The sequence below is a fragment of the Musa acuminata genome, chromosome BXJ3-8, assembly GCF_036884655.1.
Source record: "Musa acuminata AAA Group cultivar baxijiao chromosome BXJ3-8, Cavendish_Baxijiao_AAA, whole genome shotgun sequence".
Classification (NCBI taxonomy): Eukaryota; Viridiplantae; Streptophyta; class Magnoliopsida; order Zingiberales; family Musaceae; genus Musa; species Musa acuminata.
The window spans coordinates 4307790-4330122 of record NC_088356.1 but is presented as its reverse complement, the minus strand read 5'-3'; the positions used below and the strand labels follow the sequence as shown (position 1 = coordinate 4330122).

General features: G+C 39.8%; 3 protein-coding genes and 1 long non-coding RNA gene across 11 annotated transcripts; 3 read left to right on the top strand and 1 right to left on the bottom strand.

Annotated features, from left to right (window-relative positions):
- Positions 1 to 280: 280 nt before the first annotated feature.
- LOC135644417 (uncharacterized) lies at positions 281 to 1123 on the bottom strand. The gene is made up of 2 exons (XR_010498470.1): positions 791 to 1123; positions 281 to 643 (listed from the first exon to the last, which is right to left on the bottom strand). It is a non-coding gene; the product is annotated as an uncharacterized LOC135644417 (long non-coding RNA).
- Positions 1124 to 3318: 2195 nt separating this feature from the next.
- LOC103993679 (uncharacterized) lies at positions 3319 to 5605 on the top strand. 2 transcript variants are annotated; one of them, XM_009413834.3, is made up of 6 exons: positions 3319 to 3657; positions 4302 to 4365; positions 4459 to 4521; positions 5011 to 5055; positions 5135 to 5191; positions 5276 to 5605. In XM_009413834.3, exons 1-6 carry the CDS (start codon positions 3419 to 3421, stop codon positions 5366 to 5368), a joined length of 561 nt encoding a protein of 186 aa, XP_009412109.2. In that variant the 5' UTR covers positions 3319 to 3418; the 3' UTR covers positions 5369 to 5605. The 2 variants fall into 2 exon arrangements, with proteins under 2 accessions (XP_009412109.2, XP_009412108.2); XM_009413833.3 differs by having other exon boundaries at positions 4299 to 4365.
- Positions 5606 to 6443: 838 nt separating this feature from the next.
- LOC103993681 (uncharacterized) lies at positions 6444 to 10178 on the top strand. 5 transcript variants are annotated; one of them, XM_018830997.2, is made up of 9 exons: positions 6444 to 6740; positions 6839 to 6905; positions 6988 to 7027; positions 7254 to 7386; positions 7680 to 7751; positions 8677 to 8757; positions 9417 to 9478; positions 9571 to 9675; positions 9855 to 10178. In XM_018830997.2, the coding sequence occupies exons 1-8, from the start codon at positions 6495 to 6497 to the stop codon at positions 9635 to 9637; spliced, it is 768 nt and encodes a 255-aa protein (XP_018686542.2). In that variant the 5' UTR covers positions 6444 to 6494; the 3' UTR covers positions 9638 to 9675; positions 9855 to 10178. The 5 variants fall into 5 exon arrangements, with proteins under 5 accessions (XP_018686542.2, XP_065020559.1, XP_065020557.1 ...); XM_065164487.1 differs by lacking the exon at positions 9855 to 10178 and adding an exon at positions 9786 to 9853; XM_065164485.1 differs by lacking the exon at positions 9855 to 10178 and adding an exon at positions 9765 to 9853.
- A 1039-nt stretch (positions 10179 to 11217) lies between these two features.
- LOC103993682 (importin subunit alpha-1b) lies at positions 11218 to 16640 on the top strand. 3 transcript variants are annotated; one of them, XM_009413838.3, is made up of 11 exons: positions 11218 to 11538; positions 11681 to 11777; positions 11913 to 12004; positions 12108 to 12239; positions 12349 to 12534; positions 12627 to 12790; positions 12865 to 12943; positions 15208 to 15336; positions 15510 to 15637; positions 15744 to 16125; positions 16210 to 16640. In XM_009413838.3, the coding sequence occupies exons 1-10, from the start codon at positions 11326 to 11328 to the stop codon at positions 16117 to 16119; spliced, it is 1596 nt and encodes a 531-aa protein (XP_009412113.1). In that variant the 5' UTR covers positions 11218 to 11325; the 3' UTR covers positions 16120 to 16125; positions 16210 to 16640. The 3 variants fall into 3 exon arrangements, with proteins under 3 accessions (XP_009412113.1, XP_009412112.1, XP_009412111.1); XM_009413837.3 differs by having other exon boundaries at positions 16202 to 16640; XM_009413836.3 differs by having other exon boundaries at positions 15744 to 16640.
- The last annotated feature ends 5693 nt before the right edge of the window (positions 16641 to 22333 follow it).

The following is a 22333-nucleotide window of genomic DNA, read 5'->3' as shown; positions in this document are numbered from 1 at the left end:
TTATTTTTTATATTTACTTTATCTTAAAAGAAAATTTACCATAGAGGATAAGGCAATATTTACAGTTCTTTGATTCTTTGATGACTATGCACCATTTTCTTATTCTTTTTGTCCTATTAAAAATCTTTTATTGACGGAGAGAAAACTATTTTGGTTATTTCTTTATTTTATTTTATTTGTTAGTGTAGGTAGCTCTTTGTCGTCCTCCCTTGTGTTGATAGACCTTTATTATATATATATATAATTTAAGTCAAACCAAATTATCAAAGCGATTAGATCGTGATAGACCTAAAGAGCATTCCATTTTCATATCTGGAGAGCTCACGCCGCATCAGTCACTCGATTTCTAGAGGATTGTGCAATCGGTGGTCTTTCCTCGGTTCTTACACTGCCCTCCGTATAGACAACAGAGCTCTCGAAAAGGACCTAAAGAGCCTTGCCTCTTCCTGCCAACTGCGGCTTCTAAAGAGCAAAACCACCGGCGAGCGCCCGTCGCCTGGCGGTTGCCCTCCCCCCGCGGCGCCCCACCGGGTGCTTCCCGCTCGCCGCGGTGGCCAGGGAGCAGTTGTCTCTCTTCCCGCTCTCCTCGTCCATAAATATCTGCCGGCGCCGGCACTCTTCGCTGCAGAAGGCTCGGTCCCCTCTGCAGTAATGTTAAGTCAGAAGCCAGCTAAGTAACACCCCTGAGAGTGAGAGAAACAGCGTTCCTGTTCCCCGAATGGCCCCATTCAGGGACACTCCGGGAACATATTGAACTGTAGAAGAAAGAAAATTCTCTTTGGTTCCTGACCTGTACATGTAGATATCTTTGCCGTGTTGAAGTCTTCTCCTGCAGAGGTAACAGTCTTCCAGAAAAGTGCTCCTCCGGGTAGAACAAGAAGTTACGGAGGAAGTATAGTTCTTGAGGGAAATTTTGCTTATGATATGGGTGTCTTTTGGGAACGTCTCTTGGGTTTCTAATAGAACGCTTAAACCCGCCATGCGCACACTACTCCCACTCCTACTCTGATTCTTATTTTCATCATCTTCTGAGGGGGTGGGAAAGGGCGAGCGTATTTAAGGAAGAAGGCTGCGTCTGCTGCTCCGTAGGAACACGGTGGGGGTGGAGTGCGTGCATGCTCTGATGGTGATTGGGGAAATGGTCCCTGGGTTGTCTTTAGTGGGTATATTAATGGGAGATGCTGTGTTGATCTGATTGGGAAGCTTGTTGAATCAGTGGGTGATTGATGCCTTCCCATCGTGAATGGATGGTGCACTCAGAAACACTAGAATATGAATCAAACAAGTAGGGAGTTGCCACAGGAGAAAGTGGATTGGCAGGCGGTGGAAAGCATATTGGGAATCCCTTGCCCCTTGTTTTAGTTTTAGTGGGCTCTGATTCTACTCTTAGATGCATTTCCTGCATTTTGCTTTCACCATGATTTCTACAGTTGGGATGCTCTGTAATGTGGCTGAGACTGCACATTAAGCCCTATTTATGTCTCCCGTCCATGTGGTGTTTCTGGAAGTAGGCCTGGTAACAACTGACATGTTATATATTTTGATCTGGGAATTGGTAGGTAGTAACCACATCGAACACCATCAATGTACTAAAATATGATCACATAATTACGTGATTGCCCGGAGTAGGCTAAGGTATGGGCGAGCATGACCATCATAAACAAGTGAACTAGAGAAGGGTGTGAACCGTAAGCCGAGGACGCATCCGTGCGTTAGTGGGGATTTATTGACTTCTAGCGCTCTCTGTCCTCCGCGTGTCCTCTGTCGCACTGGGAAGGGACCCACTCAGCGGCCTTTTGGTCCTGTTTCTTGCGTGGCACGTCTATCCTTACTGTGATGAATCCAGCCTGGGACTGAATGCATGAACCCATATTCTGGATCAAGTGTATGCGTGGAGGCTACGTCATTTTCACTAGATATATCAATCAGGTACCGAGAAAGGCATTTTTTGTAGCACAGAATTATTTGGTTGTGGGCCCTAAAACCCATGGGCGCAGAGAGAATCCAATATGCCGCATCATGTCCTTGTGATGTGGATTTGACTTCCACGCAAGCAAATTTGAACTTTCATGACTCCAATTGAGATACAGTTCCTGCATGGCATGTTTACTTTCAATTTAATTGCAAGCATATGTATCGATCATCTAATTTAGGTCTCGAGATTGCTTTTTATTTCTATTAAATTGGGAGCCTCACCAGTTTGAATTGGGAGTACTTCCATCACTTGGCCAACCCATCACAGCCCCGATGATAGCATCACATAGGCATACATCACACACATGACGTTACACATCATGGCTGCCATCGTCCCCACCAAGCCCACCGCCTTCCCAGTCCATGTCTAGAAGCCCGAGGCTGAGGCCCAGAAAGCCCAACTCGAACCACAGCACCAGCGCCACCGGCGCTCGGCGCCGACCGACGGCGGGGCGCTGCCTCTAGCACAACGCACCCTGTCGTCTGCGAGCAGTTTGCGAGCTCGTATAGCCCGATCACCGGCAGCACGGCCTTCGTGAGCTGGAGGACCTCCCCGTAGCCGGTGAACACCCTCCCCCACGCCTGCCTTCCCAGGGTGGTCTACGAGCCAGCCACGAGGCCCATGGCCACGAGGCCGCGACCGGCCGATCTTCGTGCCTCCAAGTTGCGTGGACATAGTTAAGATTCTTGTGCAAGTAAGGTCGAGCTTGTAGTGCTTGGACATAGTTATTACCAAAATGATGATACTGTGGTCTCCAAGTTGCTTGCTTTGCATGGTTTTGTAATTATGATGATGATATTGTTGGTGCAGATTCCAAAAGCTTATTTTCCTTTCATCTTTTCTTAATAACTATTTATTTTTTGATAATCAACAGTATAGAGGAATTAATTTCATGCATTCCTTTTTTTTTCCCCCTGTATTTCTGATTTGGCTACATTCAACTGATGAATGTTAATGTCTTCAAGGAATAAATTCCATCCTTTTTTTTCATAATTTTGGATATGATAATCAAGCTTCTAAATTATGTGGCCCTACTGAGGTGGGCTGTTTATTGCGTGAGAAGGCCCACTGTTAAGAGAGCACCCATAAATTAGTAAATATTGCTTATGGTATAATTAATAATTATATATGGTCAAATAGAGAGAAAATAGTTATAAAGGTCAAAGAGGTTTAATTTCAAGAATATATTAAATCCTAATAATCTTAATATTCTTGTACACAAAAAATAAAAGAAAAAAGAGAAAAAAAATAAAGAAAAAGAGGAATATTCTTATCTTGAGCTTATCACATGCATTGCACGTGTGTTAGGGTTGGTGTAGAAGTCGGTCATCGAAGGGGAGAAAAGAGAGAGAGAGAGAGAGAGAGGAATCATAAGAGTGAATAAGGGTGATTGCGGAGGCGTGGGTTGGGGTCAACGGGTGAAGCTTTCGACCTTCGCCGGCCATGGTGTCTTCCTCCTCCTCATCGTCGTCCTCCGATTCTTCTCACTCCTCCGCCTCCTCCGTCTCCGATTCCTCCTCCTCCTCTTCTCGGCGACGAGATCGCCGCCGCCGCCACCGACGCTCTGGTGATCGAGGCGATCTAAAGGTTCGCAAGGATCACCGGACGCGAGGCAAGCGCAGGCGCAAGAGCAGGCACGGATCTCCCAGCCACTCCGCGTCTTCCTACAGCGGTGATTACAGGCGCGTAGCTTCCTTTATTTTTCTCTTCGCTTCTCGTCGATTTAGGGTTAGGGTTTTGGTCAGGTCGCGCGTCCTCAAATTTCTCAGTCTGTTGGATTAATTCTCGGTGATTGGAAATTCCTGTATGTAAAGATTTCATTTTTCCTTGTTGATCTAGACGTGCAGATGCATCAAATCCAGAATACTCCCTTTGAGATTAAGAGGGAGACTGGAAAAATTCTTTGATCAAACTGGAAACTGCATAGTTGAATTCTAGGGTTTGTCGTTTTTAGGCATTTTGATCAGTGGTGTGATGTCTCAGCTACAATTGTGAATTCCATATTTGATACAAGCTAAAACATGTCAAAATCTTCCTTGGCTAAGAAATCACATATGGGTCATGTGCAACATCTCTCTGAGTTGCTTATTCTTCTGTATTCTCCTTGGCTCGGAGACCATGACCTGATGTTTAGGGTGCCCAGCAGATGTGTGATGGAGGTAAATAGGTTATACCATGAACCATTCATATGGAAACTTCTCAATGAATGTCAATGTTGGAAATCTTAAATCGGTTCATCATCATTCTGCAATTATTTCTCTTTTTCCTTATTTCAAACATGTCATTAAGCTAATATGTCTTAATGGCCATTGTTGTGTTACAGCAGTGATGAAAGCTATTCCGACAGTGAGGGCCGTCATAAGAAGCACAAGCATGAGAAATCCAAGAAGGTGAGTTGTACCCTACTGTTTGAATCCATGTTATCAGCATACTAAAATAAATTTAGTGTCATAACTTGGACTGTTTATATATTTCTTCTTTAGTCCAAGGATAAAGAGCGAAGTAAAAAACATAGACACAAGCATCAAAAACAGAAGCATAAGGAGGTAAGCTATTATGTTCTTTCCTGTGTCTGTTTGCTTTGCATGTCTTCTGTTTGGTTGACAAGGATGTAATTCTTTCAAATTTTGGAAAGTTTTATATAGTTAAAGGCTTATAGATTACTAGTTGTGGATGTCTAATGAAGTGCAACAATGAGGAAAGAACCTAATTTATCTAAAGTCAGACTAGGGCAGATTGCTTATGAGGGTGGGCACAGGGCACCATTATAGTTGGTTCAACTAGTCATTGTCTCGATAATTCCTGTGCTTTTCTTTATTTTCTTAGTTTTTACTCGGAAGCATCTGTTCTTGAGCAGCAATAGAACTTTTCAGGTTTTAATACTTTTATAAAGTCCTTAATATATTTGCTGCCTATTTCTGGTTGGCTCTTTGACATGGGAGCTGGGGTCTGTAAACGGGTAATGGTCTTTGGATTGGCTTGCTGGATGTCATGTTTGCTTGGTGAATTTTTTTGGCTATGGGAGCTGCATACAGAAGCAGCAAACTGAGCGTTGCAGCAGCCCTGTGCAACTATCAAAGGTATTTTTAGATGCACTATAAAATTCTTCGAGCTTCATCGAGTTTTTGACTTATCCTTGCCTGTCTCCATCTGGTTCAGTTCCTTGGTCGTGACAAAGAGGATGGTGTCCGACGCAGTGCTATTTCTGGTAAAAAGGTGAGAATTCTTCTTTTTTTTTTGTTTTGCTGAAGTCGATTAAGAATGTCTCGGTCGATTGATTGGCTTCTATTTATCATTCAGATTCTCTTGAAGCTTGACAAATCAAAGGAAGACAAGATGGCAGAGAACAATCGCAACGAGTTGCTGAAGTTTCTGAATGCTAGCTATGATTGATCACACTGGGATGATGGCATGCAGCCAAGCAGAACTAGATCAGAACTCATCAAACCAAAAAGTTGTGTCATCTGGTATTTACCGAAATCTTTTCCAGAAAGATTTTAGTTTTTGTCCAGTTTATTAGGGTGAAAAGATTAATGAGTGTGATTGACTTGGTGAATTTGTTGGTGTCGCACAATTCTTCTTTGCATTTGCTACGTCAATCATTTCAAATTTGGATGGGGTTGCTTTTCATCGTGTTGTCTGTCTTGTTGAGTTCCATGCAATGCATGGGTTTAGCACTTCCGGTTGCGCGATACGATCTCAGGCATTCGGCGCGGGATTTGGTTGCGCGGCAAACAACGGGTATGCTATTGCTCGAAAGAGTTACTGGATATTTGGTTGGTTTCTGCAAGAGACGTAAACAGGTTTTGACATGCAACCTCGATTTAGCGTCCATGATTAGGGTCTGAGTGGTGAAATGTAAGGGGTTTGCACACACACACATACACATACATATATTGTTCGACACTATCCTTGCTTCTTAGATGAGGTTAAATTAAAGAAACAGGTATTTGAATATTATTAGCATAAAAAAATCATTTATCATGGCAAGGAGCAAAGGAAGGCAAAGGGAAGCGAGGAGAATTGGAAAGGAAATAAGGAAATGATAATTAATAAATGATAAAAACAAACCTGTAACATATTATTAAATTTATTAAAATTTGTCTGATCAATTACCCCATCAGTTGTCAATTATCCACCGAGTTGACTCTCATAATTATGAAGAAATATCTTAAAATATAATAATAATTATAATATCTCATTTATTGATTGTTATTGGTAATCCTTTACTTCATACGGTTACATTAAAAAAAAATAAAATAAAATTTTTTTAAGTACAACCCCTCATTATTTCATACTTCCTCTCTCTCCTTTTCGACAACGTTGCAAATCTACCTATTTAAAGATTAATCATTATTCTTTTTTTTCACATTCGACAAAGAAAGTTTAATTAAAAATTAAAAAAATAAATTTTAATTTATTGAGCCCTTCATATTCAATTATTTTTATTTATCTTTAAATGGAATAGGAATTTTAAAGGAGCCTTGAGAGGCGGAAAAAGGTTCGAGTCTGATGTCCTATGCTTTCTTCTACGTTATCCGTTGCTGCCCTCTCTTCCTTCCGCCATGGAACCGAAGCTTCCGCCATCAATCCCCTACCTTTCCAAAACCCGCGCCATAGGGCGTTCTTCCCGTCCCTCCCGCTTCCCCGCCGGATCTTCCTGCCGACGGCCTCCGCCTCCATCTGGGACGCCTTGACGGGTGGCGGCGGCGCTGCGCGCGATGCCTCCCTCGCCGTCCGCCGCGGCATGCTGCTCTTCAGGCAGGTACGTGGCGTCCTCGATCCCCCCTCCCTCTCGTGAGTCCTGCTTCCTCTCCTCTTTGGGCTTATTGCTGATTCTTGGAGCACATTGGAGCTGGGCAGGGGGACGTCAGTGGATCTTTGGCCGAGTTCGATCGAGCCGTTGAGTTGGACCCGCGGCAGAAGGCATGTACGTTCATAGACTTCTCATCTTTCTTGTTCTCCCCTCCTCTTTGTCTTCCTTCATTTTTGATGTCAAGATTCTCCTTCAGATCTTTGGCAGCGTGGATTGTCTCTCTATTACCTGAATAGGTATTGTCTCTTTGTCCCGAATTGACTCTTTTTCATGCCAAGAAACAAATATTTGCCCCAACGCGATTTAGTTCTAAGAAAGACTAATGCTTAATGTGGAAGACCGCTTGCAACCAGTATATTGGTTGGTATTTGGTAATTGGGTTCTTAGAAAATATTAGGACTTCTTTGTTCACAAGTGTGTGGACACATTGGCAGGTTTGACCTTTTCTTTTTCCTTTGGTAGGTTTGAGGAAGGCGCAGAGCAATTCAGGTTGGATGTTGCGAAAAATCCAAATGACACTGAAGAATCTATATGGTGCTTTCTTTGTGAAGCGCAGCTTTACGGGGTGGAGGATGCTAGGAGTAGGTTCTTAGAGGCAAGTTTGTAGGAATTCTTTGTTCAGGGTTTCATGGAATCTTAGTAATTCTTGAGCTTGGAAAAAAAAAAGGAATTTTAATGACTGAGAAGCAAAAAGAAGAAAAAGGCTTCAGTACATTGAGTAAGGTATTAGCAAGGGAAGCAGTAAACAAGCAACTTTTGCAACAAAAAATCATCTATTCTAAATCTACCATGTGTGATAATTTTGCAGTTGCTAAGTATAGTTTGTTTTGAAAGCAGCAAATACTGTTGAGTTCGATATAGATTTGATTTGTGCAAATGCTTCTGCAGGTAGGTCGAGATTCACGGCCTGTCATGCGTGAAGCCTATAGTATGTTTAAAGATGGTGGGGACCCTAAGAAGGTCTGGTCTAGCTTTGCTTAAATATTTCTTGGGGCTATATGTTTCTTGACAACAAAAATGTTGTTTTCCATTTCTTTGAAAGCTGGAAAAGAAGTTTTCTAGCTCATATAATGTAGTTGTTGATTAGTCTCATCTACTTTTATGATCCGTCACTTTTAATTTGTGCTACTGGAAAAATGACTGAACTGGATCCAGTTTGAAATTTCTTCTTTTTCCTTTTGGACAAATAACTAAAACGAGCTTTTTATTGTTGATGTCAAACACTCTTTTCTTCCACAAGAAAAAGGAAAAACAGGACAAGAAATGATGCACTGCTAGAAACCACACAAGAAACAAGATGGTCTTTAAGGTTTTTGGATTTATCATGTTCATTGGGTGATGGAGACAGTAGGCTTTGCTGAAGCACATCTAAATTCAGTGAATTATGTGACTTGAATATATGGTCGCTGTCCTATATGCTCTCATCGCCACCAAGAATATTCTGAAGTACAAATTTCATGTCCCATCTTAAAGTGGAAAGAGTAAACACAAGGCTTTGTTTCATATGAATTTCAAGTGATAGATGGTAAGAAGGAATTAAATTAATGAATAAATATGCCATAAAAATAAGAGTCAGATCAATAAGCATATAAAAGGGAAGCAAGAATGCCTATCTTGCACTCATAAATGGAAGAAGAAATACATCAACCTCGTCCTTTGCTATATGTCATGTAATCAAGTAGATGCTTAGATGAATTTTGTTTTGTTTTCCATTGCTATATTTCATTTATTTCTGGAAATGATTGAACATGCATTACCTACAGATCCAGGCTACTATAGCTAGATTCTGAATTACTTATCAGCTTTGATATAGTCGCGCATCGATATAAATAATCAAATTCATGTTCCTATAATGACACTAGTTATCCCCTCTTTTTTCTTCCAGCTAGTTGAAATCTTTGCCAACGGTCGAGCGGATGAATATTTCTATGCTTCTCTATATGCTGGTCTTTATTATGAATCTCAGGTCTGTAATTGTGAAGCATTTCTCTTGCAAAGTACTTTTGTTCCACTAATAGGTTGCTTATATAATTAGCGTTACCATATCAAAGAAACCAGTAGTCCTGCAAAACCATAACATAATGTTCTTTCCCCAATTTTATGGTCTATTAACTGCCTACAAGGATATGAGGATTCATCTTAAAGAAACCATGTCATTTTATAAAATCATTTTCTTTTTTAAAATGAAGATTGATTTCAAACATCTGACTATGGTCAAATAATATCCACGATGCATGAGATTTAGAGCTAAGATCTAGAAATGTAATAATGTTATCATAGGAAGCCTTTTCTTTTTAGCACTTTTGGGAACCCATGGACCTCGACAATTAGATAGTATTACAAGATAAGATCTTGGACAAGAATGATCGATATTATAACTTGGATACAATCAGCTCTAGGTTGGTATGTCATTCGACCAGACAACTGATATTGTATAAAATGTCTACAATAATAATAACTGATAGAACCTCAGCATCAACTTCGTTAAATGTATCCAAGAACTTAAATGTGACCGCAAATATTGAGTTGGTGGAGGAACTAATGTGCAAGTTGTTTATATCAGTGCTTAGTCTTCTATGCTACAGCATAGACTTGTGTTGTGTACTTATGTTTTTGCATATATAGAATGATATGGATGCGGCGAAGCTTCAAATTGTTGCAGCATGCCAGTGCCCATATGGATCAAGGTTCATAATGATTCCAGATTAGTTCATAGTACATGCATATATATTTTTGGTTATCATTCACTAATATGGCTATCTGATTCATCTTGCCTCAGATCGGATGACTATATGGCAGCCCTCGCTAAGGTTCACTGCCTTTGCCGAGACTGGAGCATCAGCTGAGAGATTCCTCTTCTAATCTTCTTTGACATCATTACGAGGTGGTAATCATCTACTGAAACTATATTCAATTCATGTTTTGCTGTTGAAATGCATGCAGAAACACCATCAAACCATGTTGTTTTTATAGCTCAATGGAGGATGCTTGCAGATTACATCCATCTCTGTATAGATACAGTAGTACGATCAAATGTTCAACTCCATGTTTGATTCTGCTTAGTGGAGGATGCATGCAGTAATACACACACCCTGCGGCGGAACGCCCAACGGTGGCTGCCGGGAAGCATATTTTATTTTAGATCGATGACGGGCTGAATCTTTGCAGACGACTTCAAATATACGACGCGACGCAGCATTGTAAGTGGCAGAATAGTTTTTCTATCACGGAATTTATTTTTGCATAGGAAATATATCAAAGTTAAGCAGGAAATGCTATGCATGGAAGCTACATGGAAAGTTATACTTTCCCACAACACTAGTCTTGGCTATTCTTCTAGTGTATATACAATGGTAAAATTTAAAGGACAAATACTTCCTTTTTTTCCCTATAAAGCCAAAGAATATAAATCAAACTGTAGTGGGGCAAAAACAAAAACATAAAAAAGAAGCTTTGATAGTTGTTAGACAATTTCTTGTCATAATAAAAAAAAAAAAACAATGATAGTGAATTTAGCTACTTGGCATATGTTTTCAATATCTAATTAATTTTATTAATCATTTAGTTGGATGGTACAATAATTATTTGATGTGTCCCTAAATTTTACAAGTTTTATAGATGTTCTATATGAGTAAACCATTATCGATTGATTCTATAAGAAAATTTGCATGCATATTATTTATAATTGAATAATATTATATATATATATACATATATATTATATCAAATACGGTGATGGCGTTTGGATTTGGATGTGAGCAAACATGGCGTTTGGTTCAACTAGGCCGGGTTAGGTAAAACCTAAACCGGGTTCGAGCCATCTGAAACAAGCTTACTCGTCCAACTCATCATACCTTCCCCAAGCGAGGCAGGCAGAAGTTACGGGCATGATCGAATGTGCTATCGAACCGCTCTCCATCGAACGGTCTCCGTCATGCCACGAACAGAGAGTGGTGTTCTCGTGGTTAAGAGTAACTCCAGGTGCCTTTCTTGTATGTAAATTCAAACGTATCGTCAGTACGCACGTCATTCTAACGGTGCGTTACTACTCGGAACTCTCGTAATAACGATACCACGGTAAACATGGCAAAAGGTGCCCACGTCTCGTCCACTCGTAAAGCGCCACATTGACCGGTTCGCTTTTACTTAACCTCCTGCTCGTGGTATGCTGCGCCACCTCTACGCCCGTGTCCGATTCGAAGGGTCTCCCGACCGACACTCTTCGTACTCACCCAACTGCTTGTTACCACGAATTTAGTGGAGCCCGCGGCGCATGCCTTCGGTAGAGCAGTGGGTGTCGATCTCCAGCGTCGCCCTAGTTTGAAATTTTATTTCGAATCTAGGGTTTCCTCGTCCTCCCTTTGAACGGACCCACTCCTACTTTGAGTCTATAAAATGATCTCCTCTTCCTCGAATTTTCCTCTCTAATTATTCCTTTGGGGCTCCGCTAGGATTTGGGGTTAGCCTTCTCCCCGTCGCCTAGGGTTTGCTCGATCTCTCGCTTTGCGGAAGGCGTGCGCGGCGGAGGAGGAGGATGTCGCTGAGGCCGAGCGAGAGGGCGGAGGTCCGCCGGAACAAGTACAAGGTGGCCGTCGATGCGGAGGAGGGGCGGCGGCGGAGGGAAGACAACATGGTAGAGATCCGCAAGAACCGGCGGGAGGAGAGCCTGCAGAAGAAGCGGCGGGAAGGGATGCAGGCGCTGTCCCTTCCCCAGACGACGACCCACGCCTCCACCATAGAGAAAAAGGTGATTTCCGCCCCGAGTTTTCGATTTCTATGGGGTTTTAGGGTTTTCGTCCGGATCGATATGATTACTGGTACGAAGGTTAAGGTCTCGGGTTCGGAGCTCACGATTTCCTCACATTGCTCTTTGGTCTGGTGATTTGCAGTTGGAAAGTCTTCCCGCGATGGTGGCGGGTGTTTATTCTGATGATAGCACTCTGCAGTTAGAAGCCACCACGCAGTTCCGTAAATTGCTCTCGATAGGTATTATTTTGATCAGGAAATTTGTAATGTTTAGCTGTTCCACCTCTTATAATTTTCTTTTCATCCCAAATATTGTTATCCATTTTGAATTGTTTTACGTGTCAATTGTACTGATTAGTTGTTTTGTTTCACCAGAACGGAGCCCTCCGATCGAGGAGGTGATACAATCGGGCGTTGTTCCTCGATTTGTGGAGTTTCTGAAGAGGGAAGATTATCCTCAACTTCAGGTTGGTATTTCTTCTGCCAAAGCCAAATCGACTTGATGGTGATCTTTCTTGCTGCTATGCTTTAGTTTGTTCTATCATTATTGTTTGTGGTGGCATGTGGCAGTTTGAAGCAGCTTGGGCACTCACCAATATTGCCTCTGGCACTTCTGAGAACACCAAGGTTGTGATAGATCATGGAGCAGTGCCCATTTTTGTTAAACTTCTCAGTTCCCCAAGTGATGATGTCCGCGAGCAGGTAAATGATGTTACTCATGGGGGCCTGTGTGTATGTGTTTGGTGCCTCTATTTCTATTGCTTTGTGTTCTGTGTTCGAAAAATTAGCTGATATATTGTATGATAATTAGGCGGTATGGGCTTTGGGAAATGTGGCTGGTGATTCCCCAAGATGCCGAGATCTTGTCCTTAGCAGTGGGGCATTATTCCCACTTCTGCAACAGCTGAACGAGCATGCCAAACTCTCCATGTTAAGGAATGCCACATGGACCTTGTCAAACTTTTGCAGAGGAAAGCCACAACCAGCCTTTGAGCAGGTTAATACTAAGTGCTGTATTAGTGTACTGTTCATGTTCTCCCAATTCATTTCATGTTTGCGCTAAGCGTTATTTATTTTTATGGTGAGCAGGTCAAACCTGCTCTTCCAGCCCTGGAGCGGCTAATCCATTTAAATGATGAGGAAGTGCTCACAGATGCATGTTGGGCGCTGTCATATCTGTCTGATGGTACCAATGACAAAATACAAGCTGTACTTGAGGCTGGTGTTTGTCCACGTCTTGTGGAGCTTCTTCTGTATGTGTCTAGTAATTTTACTCTATAATTGTTATTTTTTGGTTTTTTATGTTTTAATGTTTTTTTTATGGCAGCCATCCTTCTCCTTCTGTACTTATTCCAGCGCTTCGAACTGTTGGCAATATCGTCACGGGAGATGATGTCCAGACACAGGTATGCTACATAGTCTTTTGAATTTTGTATGCTTTGCATTACTTGTTTTGTTGTATTGTTGTTGCCTTGGTAGTTGTTACATCTATCTTGCAACTTACTTTGATGAAAGTAGACACGTTTAAGATTTCATTTGGTTGACAATCATATCTTGGTGATGCCAATAGCTTGTGCATGTGGTACGAGATCTTTGTGAATGGCATCATACACGAGTAACTAATAAAATTATGATCTGCTAATTGGAAGTTACTTTACCTGCATGATTTTGAAATGCATAAACAAAGAAATCTTTTGTTGAGGTACATGTATCGTTGTTATTTCTTGCTATGTTCGAGAAGTGAATGTTTGGCACCTTGGAATTAAGATATGTTTAATATTCTCATGATGGACTCAATGTTTTGTGTGGGGTATGGGTAATATCAATTCGTTGTGTTCATCACTCAAATGATCTAACGCAAGCAATATATTTATAAACCGTGATAAGAAAAAATGACAATAGTTAGGACATTCCTATGGCCACATAATAGTTGGTGGCATGTCCAAGATCAAAGATGTCATGTTCTACATTGACATGTTTGATGTTAAGTTTGGTTGGGTTCTCTAATCTCTTTCATGTCACATGACACATTGTGTTGACAATAATTCTTATAGATGCATTCTGTAATTGTGTATTCAGTGTGGAGTCTGAATTTTGGATTTGAAACTCATCCTTGCTATAATTGAAAACACATACCAGGAAATCAATGAAAATATATTTAAAATTAGAAATTCTACAAGTTGTTAACTAGTAATTAGTGTTACCCAAGTTGAAGATAGACTATAACTTTTTTATCTTTCAACTTTTGGAAATTTTGTTGCTGATTATGTCAATTCATTTCTCTCTTCTATTATGAAGAAAGCAGTGTTTCAGTTGACTTATTAATTTGATCCATGATGCAACAATGACTTATTAACTTGATAGGCTTGAAACCAATGCCCGAAAACACTTAAGCCAAAATTAAGAATAGCAAGCTCATGTAGCTCTAGTCAATTCTCCTCCCACATCAGATGTGGGATTAAATTGGGATGTATCTTTCTGTTTTTTTTTAATTATTTTGGTGGTGTAGTGTCCGTAGTTGTTAGATTTTATAACCTGGGATGTCAAATTCCTTCATCATTGAGGTGCTCTTTTAAACTAATTTTTGAACATTGAATTTAACAATAGTGTTTTGTCAATAGATTGACAACAACAATAGCAAAGTCGTAAGTCCCAACTATTTGGGATCAGCTACATGAGTCTTTTGCTATAGTTGAGATCTATAAAAAGCCATATGTTTAGTTAAGTTTAGAGTATTTAAATTTTTATTTATAGTTTCTATTAAGATCATTTTAGGTTTTTTTTTATCTCTTCTCGTACTACTAACATTAATCATTTTACCTCTTCTAATTGTTATATTCGGAGGTCTTCAAGCATATGCTCATATCATCTAAAACGATTTTTTTTCATCTTATCCTCTATCAAACCGATAATTAAAAGTTTTTTTTTTCCAATCATTGTATATGTTGTTTCTTACTTGTCAATAGATTGACATGAGAAAAATTAAAAGTAAACTATGAAGTGTCAGGCAGCCAAATGCTGAAATTTTGGTATTTTGATGAGTTATCATAGAAGAGTTGAGTTTTTTATAGTCTGAAATGTTGGAATAAGATTTTGTATCTGGATTGCAAAAAAGTGGGTGATGCCCTCCATGATTTAAGGTACTTACTACTAAGGATGAAGGTACAAGGAAAATATCACTTTTATAAAGTGAATTTTTTTTTTTAATTCAAGGATCTTAGGATTTTGCAAGGGATTAGAGATACACCAACCATAGTTTGCCTAGATTGCTTTCTACATGCGTATATGTAAGTTATAATTGATTCGACAGAATTTTTTGCACTTGGTTAAATGAGTGACTTATTTTCACTTTTATGTTGTTTCTTCTTTAGTTTCCTAAGAGATTGAAGAAGTCACTGTTAAAAAAAATTTCACAAGTTGATTGAACTTTTGTCAATGAATGATTGAAATTAATTTATGCCAATTTACACTTGACAAGTATATGCATGCATATGATGATTTATTTTCCTCTATCTTATCATTATGTATTATATGTTTTATTTCATTTTGTGTATTCTGTATCTTTGCTCTTTGTATTTGAATATACTTCATGCTGTTCTTTGAGATGGTTGCACTATATCCCAATTTTCTCGTTACTTTCTAATGGTATAACTTGTGGTTTTCGTTACAGTATGTTATCAACCACCAAGCACTTCCTTGTCTTCTGAACCTCTTGACTCACAATCATAAGAAAAGCATCAAGAAGGAAGCTTGCTGGACCATATCAAATATCACAGCTGGGAACAAGGAGCAAATTCAGGTATGTTTGATGAAATAGATAAAGCTTAAATTTATTTGGCATGTGCATTTCTTGGTATTTATAAATGGTATCAGAACAGTAATGCACAGTATTGCAAGTTTGATTCTCTCATTTCAACTTCCTTAAATGTTGTATCAGCATAATCCCATATATCTCAATTGAATTAAATGCAGGCTGTGATAGCTGCTGGTATTATTGCTCCACTAGTCCATCTTCTGCAGACTGCAGAATTTGATATCAAGAAAGAGGCAGCATGGGCTATCTCCAATGCAACTTCCGGTGGTACTCATGATCAGATAAAGTATGTGCATGATAGCTTTTCTGTTTGCTAATATTTTTGTTCGTTTTTAAAGTTTGTACATGGTTGATGTCCTCCTAGATTAATTGGTTTTTATCTGTTGAACCAGGTATATAGTTGGCCAGGGTTGTATAAAGCCCCTGTGCGATCTCCTGGTTTGTCCAGACCCCAGGATCGTAACTGTTTGCTTGGAAGGGCTCGAAAATATCTTGAAGATTGGTGAAGCGGAGAAGAACTTGGGTGCTACTGGAGCCGTGAATTCGTATGCTCAGCTGATTGATGAAGCTGAGGGTTTGGAGAAGATCGAGAATCTTCAGAGCCATGATAACACCGAGATCTATGAGAAAGCTGTGAAGATTCTCGAGACATATTGGATGGAGGAGGAAGACGATGCAATGCCTACCGGTGATGCTGCTCAAACTGGATTTCAGTTTGGAAACAGTGGCCAGAACACAGTTCCTTCTGGTGGATTCAACTTCAGCTGAGAATTGGTACGGTGACGATGCCAGGTGACATCCATAATACCGAAGGGCTGATGATCACCTTAAAAGATTTTATTGTGCTTAGAATTGCAGGTTCTTTCTCTGGAGACCAGAAGGTTGTCCACTTCTGGCATGCTAGAAAACGGTTCCAGCCAGGAGAGTTGCGTCGCTGTCACTGTCGGTTCGGTTCGTGTTGGTCAGTCTGGTCTGGTGTTCATCGAGGTAAGGTGGTACCGATACAAAGGTTCAACAAAGGATGTCACGTCTGATGGCACATTTTGTTTCTGTGCCATTTGGATTGATGGTATGCAACGGGTTCATTAATTTGTAGGTAAGCAAAGGACATACTTGTGATGAGCCGCGGGTGTTAGCATGGATTTTTATATCGTCCGAGTGAGTTTGTTTATTGGACAGAGTTTGCTTATTTGGAAGGTCTTTACCAATTGGGTATAGTGTAGTTTGTTTTGCAAGTCTTGAGATATTCCAAAAGTATTTGAGGAAAGGAAATACCTTAATTTGTGTCAGTTTATGTTGGTTGGTATGACATTTTTATCATACATATAACACTCGGTTTTCCACATAATAGTCACTCTCAGTCTCATTTTCGTAACGTTAAAATTTAGGATTTAGGATTAAAGAAGCGATTGATGGTAATTTTATTTAGCCCATATGTCACTTCTTATATTTATAAAATAAATAAATTTATATTTTTTTTATTTTTAAATTTAAATATCAAATCGTAGAGTCAACATTTCTAAAAACAAATATGAGAAAAAAACACTTGTAATCGTATATATTGACAAGAATCTTTGGAAAATTATAAAAATAATTTTTAATATTTATGTATATAAATATTAATAATTCAATAAAAAATAATAACATGAAACACTTTTATCAAAAATTAATAAAAAATTTTATATAGTAAATAAAATCATACATCAATCAAATATAATATAACTTAATGATATATATAATAATCAGATAATAAAGACGTACATTACATCGATGATGATGAATGAAAAAACATACTTTACGGGATAAATTTTTATCTACCAAAGTGTAAATACATTTCTCTCAACAATGGATGTAGGAATCATGTAACCGACATCTGATGGCCTGTTAATCTCCAAAGGGAATTGTCTTATTTGTTTCCGACAGAAGTTCTTAGTTGATATGAGATATATTATCAATTAATCATCCGACACGTCACTATCATGTGATGTCCGGACACATCACTATCATATGATGCCCAGAGAGCAAGAAGAAGACCAAGCTTCCTTCTTATTATTTATGATGAAAAAAGTAATCGCAAGTATTATTTGTACCATTTATAACCACAAAGACAATTACAAGCTTTCTTTTTGCCCACTAAGTATAAAAGCTTGCATTTAACAAAAAAAATAGCATTTCCTTTGATTACTCATGTTTGTACTGACATATTTTAGGTTATTAACTTGAGCATCGAAGGGACTAGATCGAAAAACATCTTTTGACCTGGATCTTCATGTAGATGGTGTCGAAAAAGCTCGATGTTTTCACCTTGGACAACCCCACATATATGAGTTTGGACCACATCATACTAACTAAGATGTGAATGATATTTTTCTATAATATTTTGGCATGAGAAGGAGGACCCAATATTACAAGAACGTCCACCTAACATCTTTTACGATGAACGCTTAAGTGAGGAGGCCCTATTCTCGACCCACAGTACTTTCACTCAAGAGAGACAACAATTACCCTTTCTACATGTGAATGCATCCATCTCGGTGCCAACATCGATGCGATACTAGCATTTGCTCAATTACCTAGGGGTGACTTTGAGTCACTTGCTCGTCCCTGTTAAAGCATTCCTAAACCTCACATACCATGTGCAAACGCTAATGGGTACGATGCAAGTTGTTGCTCCGCTCTTGCCCCAACTAACCCAACAAGTGACGCAACCACTTTAGCCACAGTCAACAGCTCAATCGACACCGGCACCATTGCTCGTTGGGGTTCCCCCACTCAATGCGATACCAATATCTCAAGAGCGTTAGAGGCTTATCGAGCCACCAGTCAAGCAAACACCTCATTCCTTACCTATGGAATTCATCAAGTCACCACACCACCATTTTGTTCTACTTGAATCTCAAACCCATTCAATAGATTCGACAAATGATTCCATGAGTATTCAACTATGACAAATGGACCAATGCTTAAAAGAAATACGAGGATAATTCCAACAATCTAAAGAAGAAGGGTCGGCCAACCCCACCACGGTTCGATTGTCCTTCACCAACGACATCCAAGATGAGCCAATCGTAACCACCTTCCATCTCCTATCATTAGATCTTTGATGGTAATATTGACCCACTAGAGCATATCACTACCTTTTGTGCTCAAATGTTATTATACGATACTTTGGATGCTCTAATATGTCATGCTTTCCCAACTACGTTAAGAAGCCCGACATGAGAATGATGCACCCATCTGAAGCTACTCTCTATCAGTTCCTTCATTTAGCTCACTAGAGAATTCAAACTTCCCTTCCTCGAGAATATATGCCTGAAGTCATCGGTAGTAATGCTTCTCGAACTTAGGTAAGGGGAGGATGAGATGCTCTCGGACTTTATCGCTCTATTCATCAACGAGATCCGAGGCATGTAAGATGTTCATCCTTCACTTGTAATACAAACCTTCATGATGAGACTTAAACTCTCTTGTCTTTTCAAGTTGTTGGTAGAGAGGCCACTAGTGATGATACCTGAGATACTCCATCAGGCTAAGCAATACTTTGTTGCAGAGGCATGGTCTCGGATAAATATAAAGAGACATACAAAAGGTCGAGATAAGATCAAATACAATCTTCGCTGACCCCAAATTCATCCCAGCGAAGAAGTGACCAACCCAAGTTGCCTCTCTCTAGGCTCGAGTCAACCCTCTTGAATATGATTAGAACTGAAGTCCTTTTATATATAAAATAGAAGAGACTCTTAAAAAACCCTTAACCAATAAAGACTTCGTTGGCAAAAAGAGATAGATCCAAGTACTATCGCTTCCATCGAGATTACGATAATGCAACGAAAAATTGTCATGACTTGAAAAATAGATTAAAGAACTCATTTATCAGGGACACCTTAGGCGGTTCATCCAAAAGTACTGGGAACCTTCACCCCACCTCAGGGGCTGACAGAAAGACAGATCAACGATGTCATTAAAGGACCTGTCTCGAGAGGAAATAATTGTTTGGGTCGTAAAGCTTACTCTCAAGCTACCATTGAAAAGTGCCCATAGATAAGAGATGACCCATAAATCATCTTCAAAGAGAAATAGATGTAGTACCTCAACTCAAACCACGAATATGCATTTGTAATCCCATGAGGATGATTAATGCTAGAGTGAAGAGGATCATGATTGATACAAAGAGCTATGCTGATATTCTATACTATGATACTTTTCAAAATTTTGGGCTCGCGACAAATGACCTTACCCCTTATGACTTCTTCATTGACAGGGTTTATCTGTGACTCGATCACCTCTCTTGGGATTGTGAACCTACATATCACGCTTGGAGATAAGTCATATTTCACAACCAGATTCATGGTGGTCGATATCCCCTCGGCATAAAGCACAATCATAAGTCAGCCCATACTAAATAAGCTAAGGGTGATAGTGTCAACCTACTATATGGTGATCAGGTTCTCGACAAGGACTAGCATTAGAAAGCTAAGAAACAACCTAAGGGAGTTATACTAATGTTACCTTACGGTGGTCTCTTTACTGAAGAAGACACGATCTAAGACTTTGCTTATGGACCCTCGAAGTTTTGTCATGTCCTTCTTGCACGCAAAATCGATGGAATCACTGATAGAGGCACCTTCCTCACAATAATCATATATTTTTTTCTTAGCTTATTGGCATTAGCATGGTGGCCGGATCGGTTAGGCCCAACACCTCGAGTGACAACTTGCGAATGGTGGATGGAGTGGAAGAGGTCACTGTAGTGCTAGAACTGGAGCTAGACACTTGTCTCTTCAAGGAATGAAAATTCATATATGTAAAGCATCACAATCACAAGATTGTAAAGGATTAAAAAGAGGGATAAGGTAAAGTAATGCGAGGTTTGAGTCATGCCTTAAGGAGCCGAGCTAAGACCTGCTTCGATTAGCTAGTCTTCATTTATCTTTCGGAGGATCTCGAAGGAAGAGAGTATATCTCTCAGCCGAAGCACTTAACTTGCCTCCTCGTTCGATAAGAAAGGGGGGGTGTTGTCTATGTAGTGTGTTGATCAAGTGGGATCAAATCCTCAATTTTGACTTGAACCTACGAAGAAGAAACACTCATTCCAACTCTTATAGTTGGAAAGGGCCCCACTAACTTTAAAGCCCCCTCAAGTAGCCAAGTAGTAGCCACTTTTTCTATTACATCAAAAATAAGCCGTAAAAAATTTACGGGTCGGAATAATATTGACACACTAGCATTCCTCGATGAACATTATTAGATAGTGCTACGAGTTGTGCGATATTTGAGAAGGTGATATCTCCCACCATTGTAGAGAAAGACCAAGTCTTGCCTCGAGGGCATCACAAGTTAAGCAAAAAGACCCTGATGTGGGGTCGCATGGACACTGATCAGGTCAGGAGCTTCCAAGTCAAACTCGATTGAGATGAAATACTTAACTCGTAGGTAATTCAAAAGTTGTGCACTCACCATTGAATCATACTCATGCATGCCTTTCATGAACTCTATATCCCGAAGAACTTTTGAGCTTTCGGAGATTACCTCCCCGACAAAGGAGAGGTCGAGACTTTCTCCACCTTTGGGTTGTCTAAAGATGAAGCATAAACCTTAACCATTTGGTGGCTAGTAGATAGAGAGGAACTTGTGTGAAAAAAGAGAGACATCCCTACCTGAGGAGATGAAGAGCAATATTGTAGAAGATTGATCTGTTGTCGTATCGACGTCAGGACTAGGAGAGCCTCAATGACCTACTCATCTTGTAGGAAACCCGGATGAAACAAATAAGATTTCTAAGGAGACTTGAATGGAAGAATGAGCCTCCCTCATAAGGTGAGGGTGTTTTTTATAAATAAGGACTTGGTCTCTCTCCTCCTGCGATTGAGGCAAGTGTCCCTTTAGGACACTTTTAACGATACATCAGTGAATTAAAGACTCAAAAAGCACTAGATAAAGGATTCAAAATATGTCGGATAAATGATCCAAATTATGTTATGATGGAAGCACAAGACCAAATGTACTAGAGGCGTATGAGTTAGGAAAACTTGACATGCATGAAGAAAAATTTGCCATGACAGAGGCATAAGGTAAAATGTGCCCAAGATGCATGAGTCGGGAAAACCTAACCTACATGAAGAGAAATCTACCTTAACAGATGCATAAGGTAAAATGTGCCCAAGGTCTATGAGACGAGAAAACCTGATGTGTGAAAAAAAAACCTACAACGATGGAGACACAAGATAAAATGTGCTTGAGATGCATGAGTTAGAAAAATTTGACCTTCATAAAGAGAAATCTGCAACGACGAAGGCACAAGGTAAAATGTGCCCGAGGTGGATGGGTTGGGAAAACCTGACCCATGTGAAGAGAAATCCATTATAACGGAGGTATAAAGTGAAATATACTCGACACGTGTGAGCCGAGAAAACCCAACCCCTATGAAGACAAATTCGTCATAGTAGAAGCATAAGGTGAAATGTGCTCGAGGTGCATGAGTCGAGAAAACCCAACTCATATGAAGAAAAATCTGTTATGACAAAGACACAAGGTAAAATATGTTAGAGGTACGTGAATTAGGAAAACCTAACCTACACGAAGAGAAATTCTTCACGATGGAGGTACTAGGTAAAATATGCTCGAGGTGATGAGTCGAGAAAACCCAACTTGCATGAATAGAAATTCGCTATGATAAAGACACAAGGTAAAATGTGCCTAAAATATAAGTCAGAAAAACTTAAGTGAAAAAAAAAAAATTATCATGACGAAGGCATAAGATAAAATGTGCCCGAGGCACGTGAGTTGAAAAAACCTAACCCATGTGAAAATAATCTGTCATGACTGAGGCAAAAGGAAAAATGTATCCAAGGTATGTGCATTAGAAAAATACGATCCATATAAAGAGAAATCAATCATGGTGGAAATGTAGAACAAAATATGCTACAGTCGTGAGCCTTGAAACACACCTTATGGGAGACAAATGATAAGAGATATATTATCG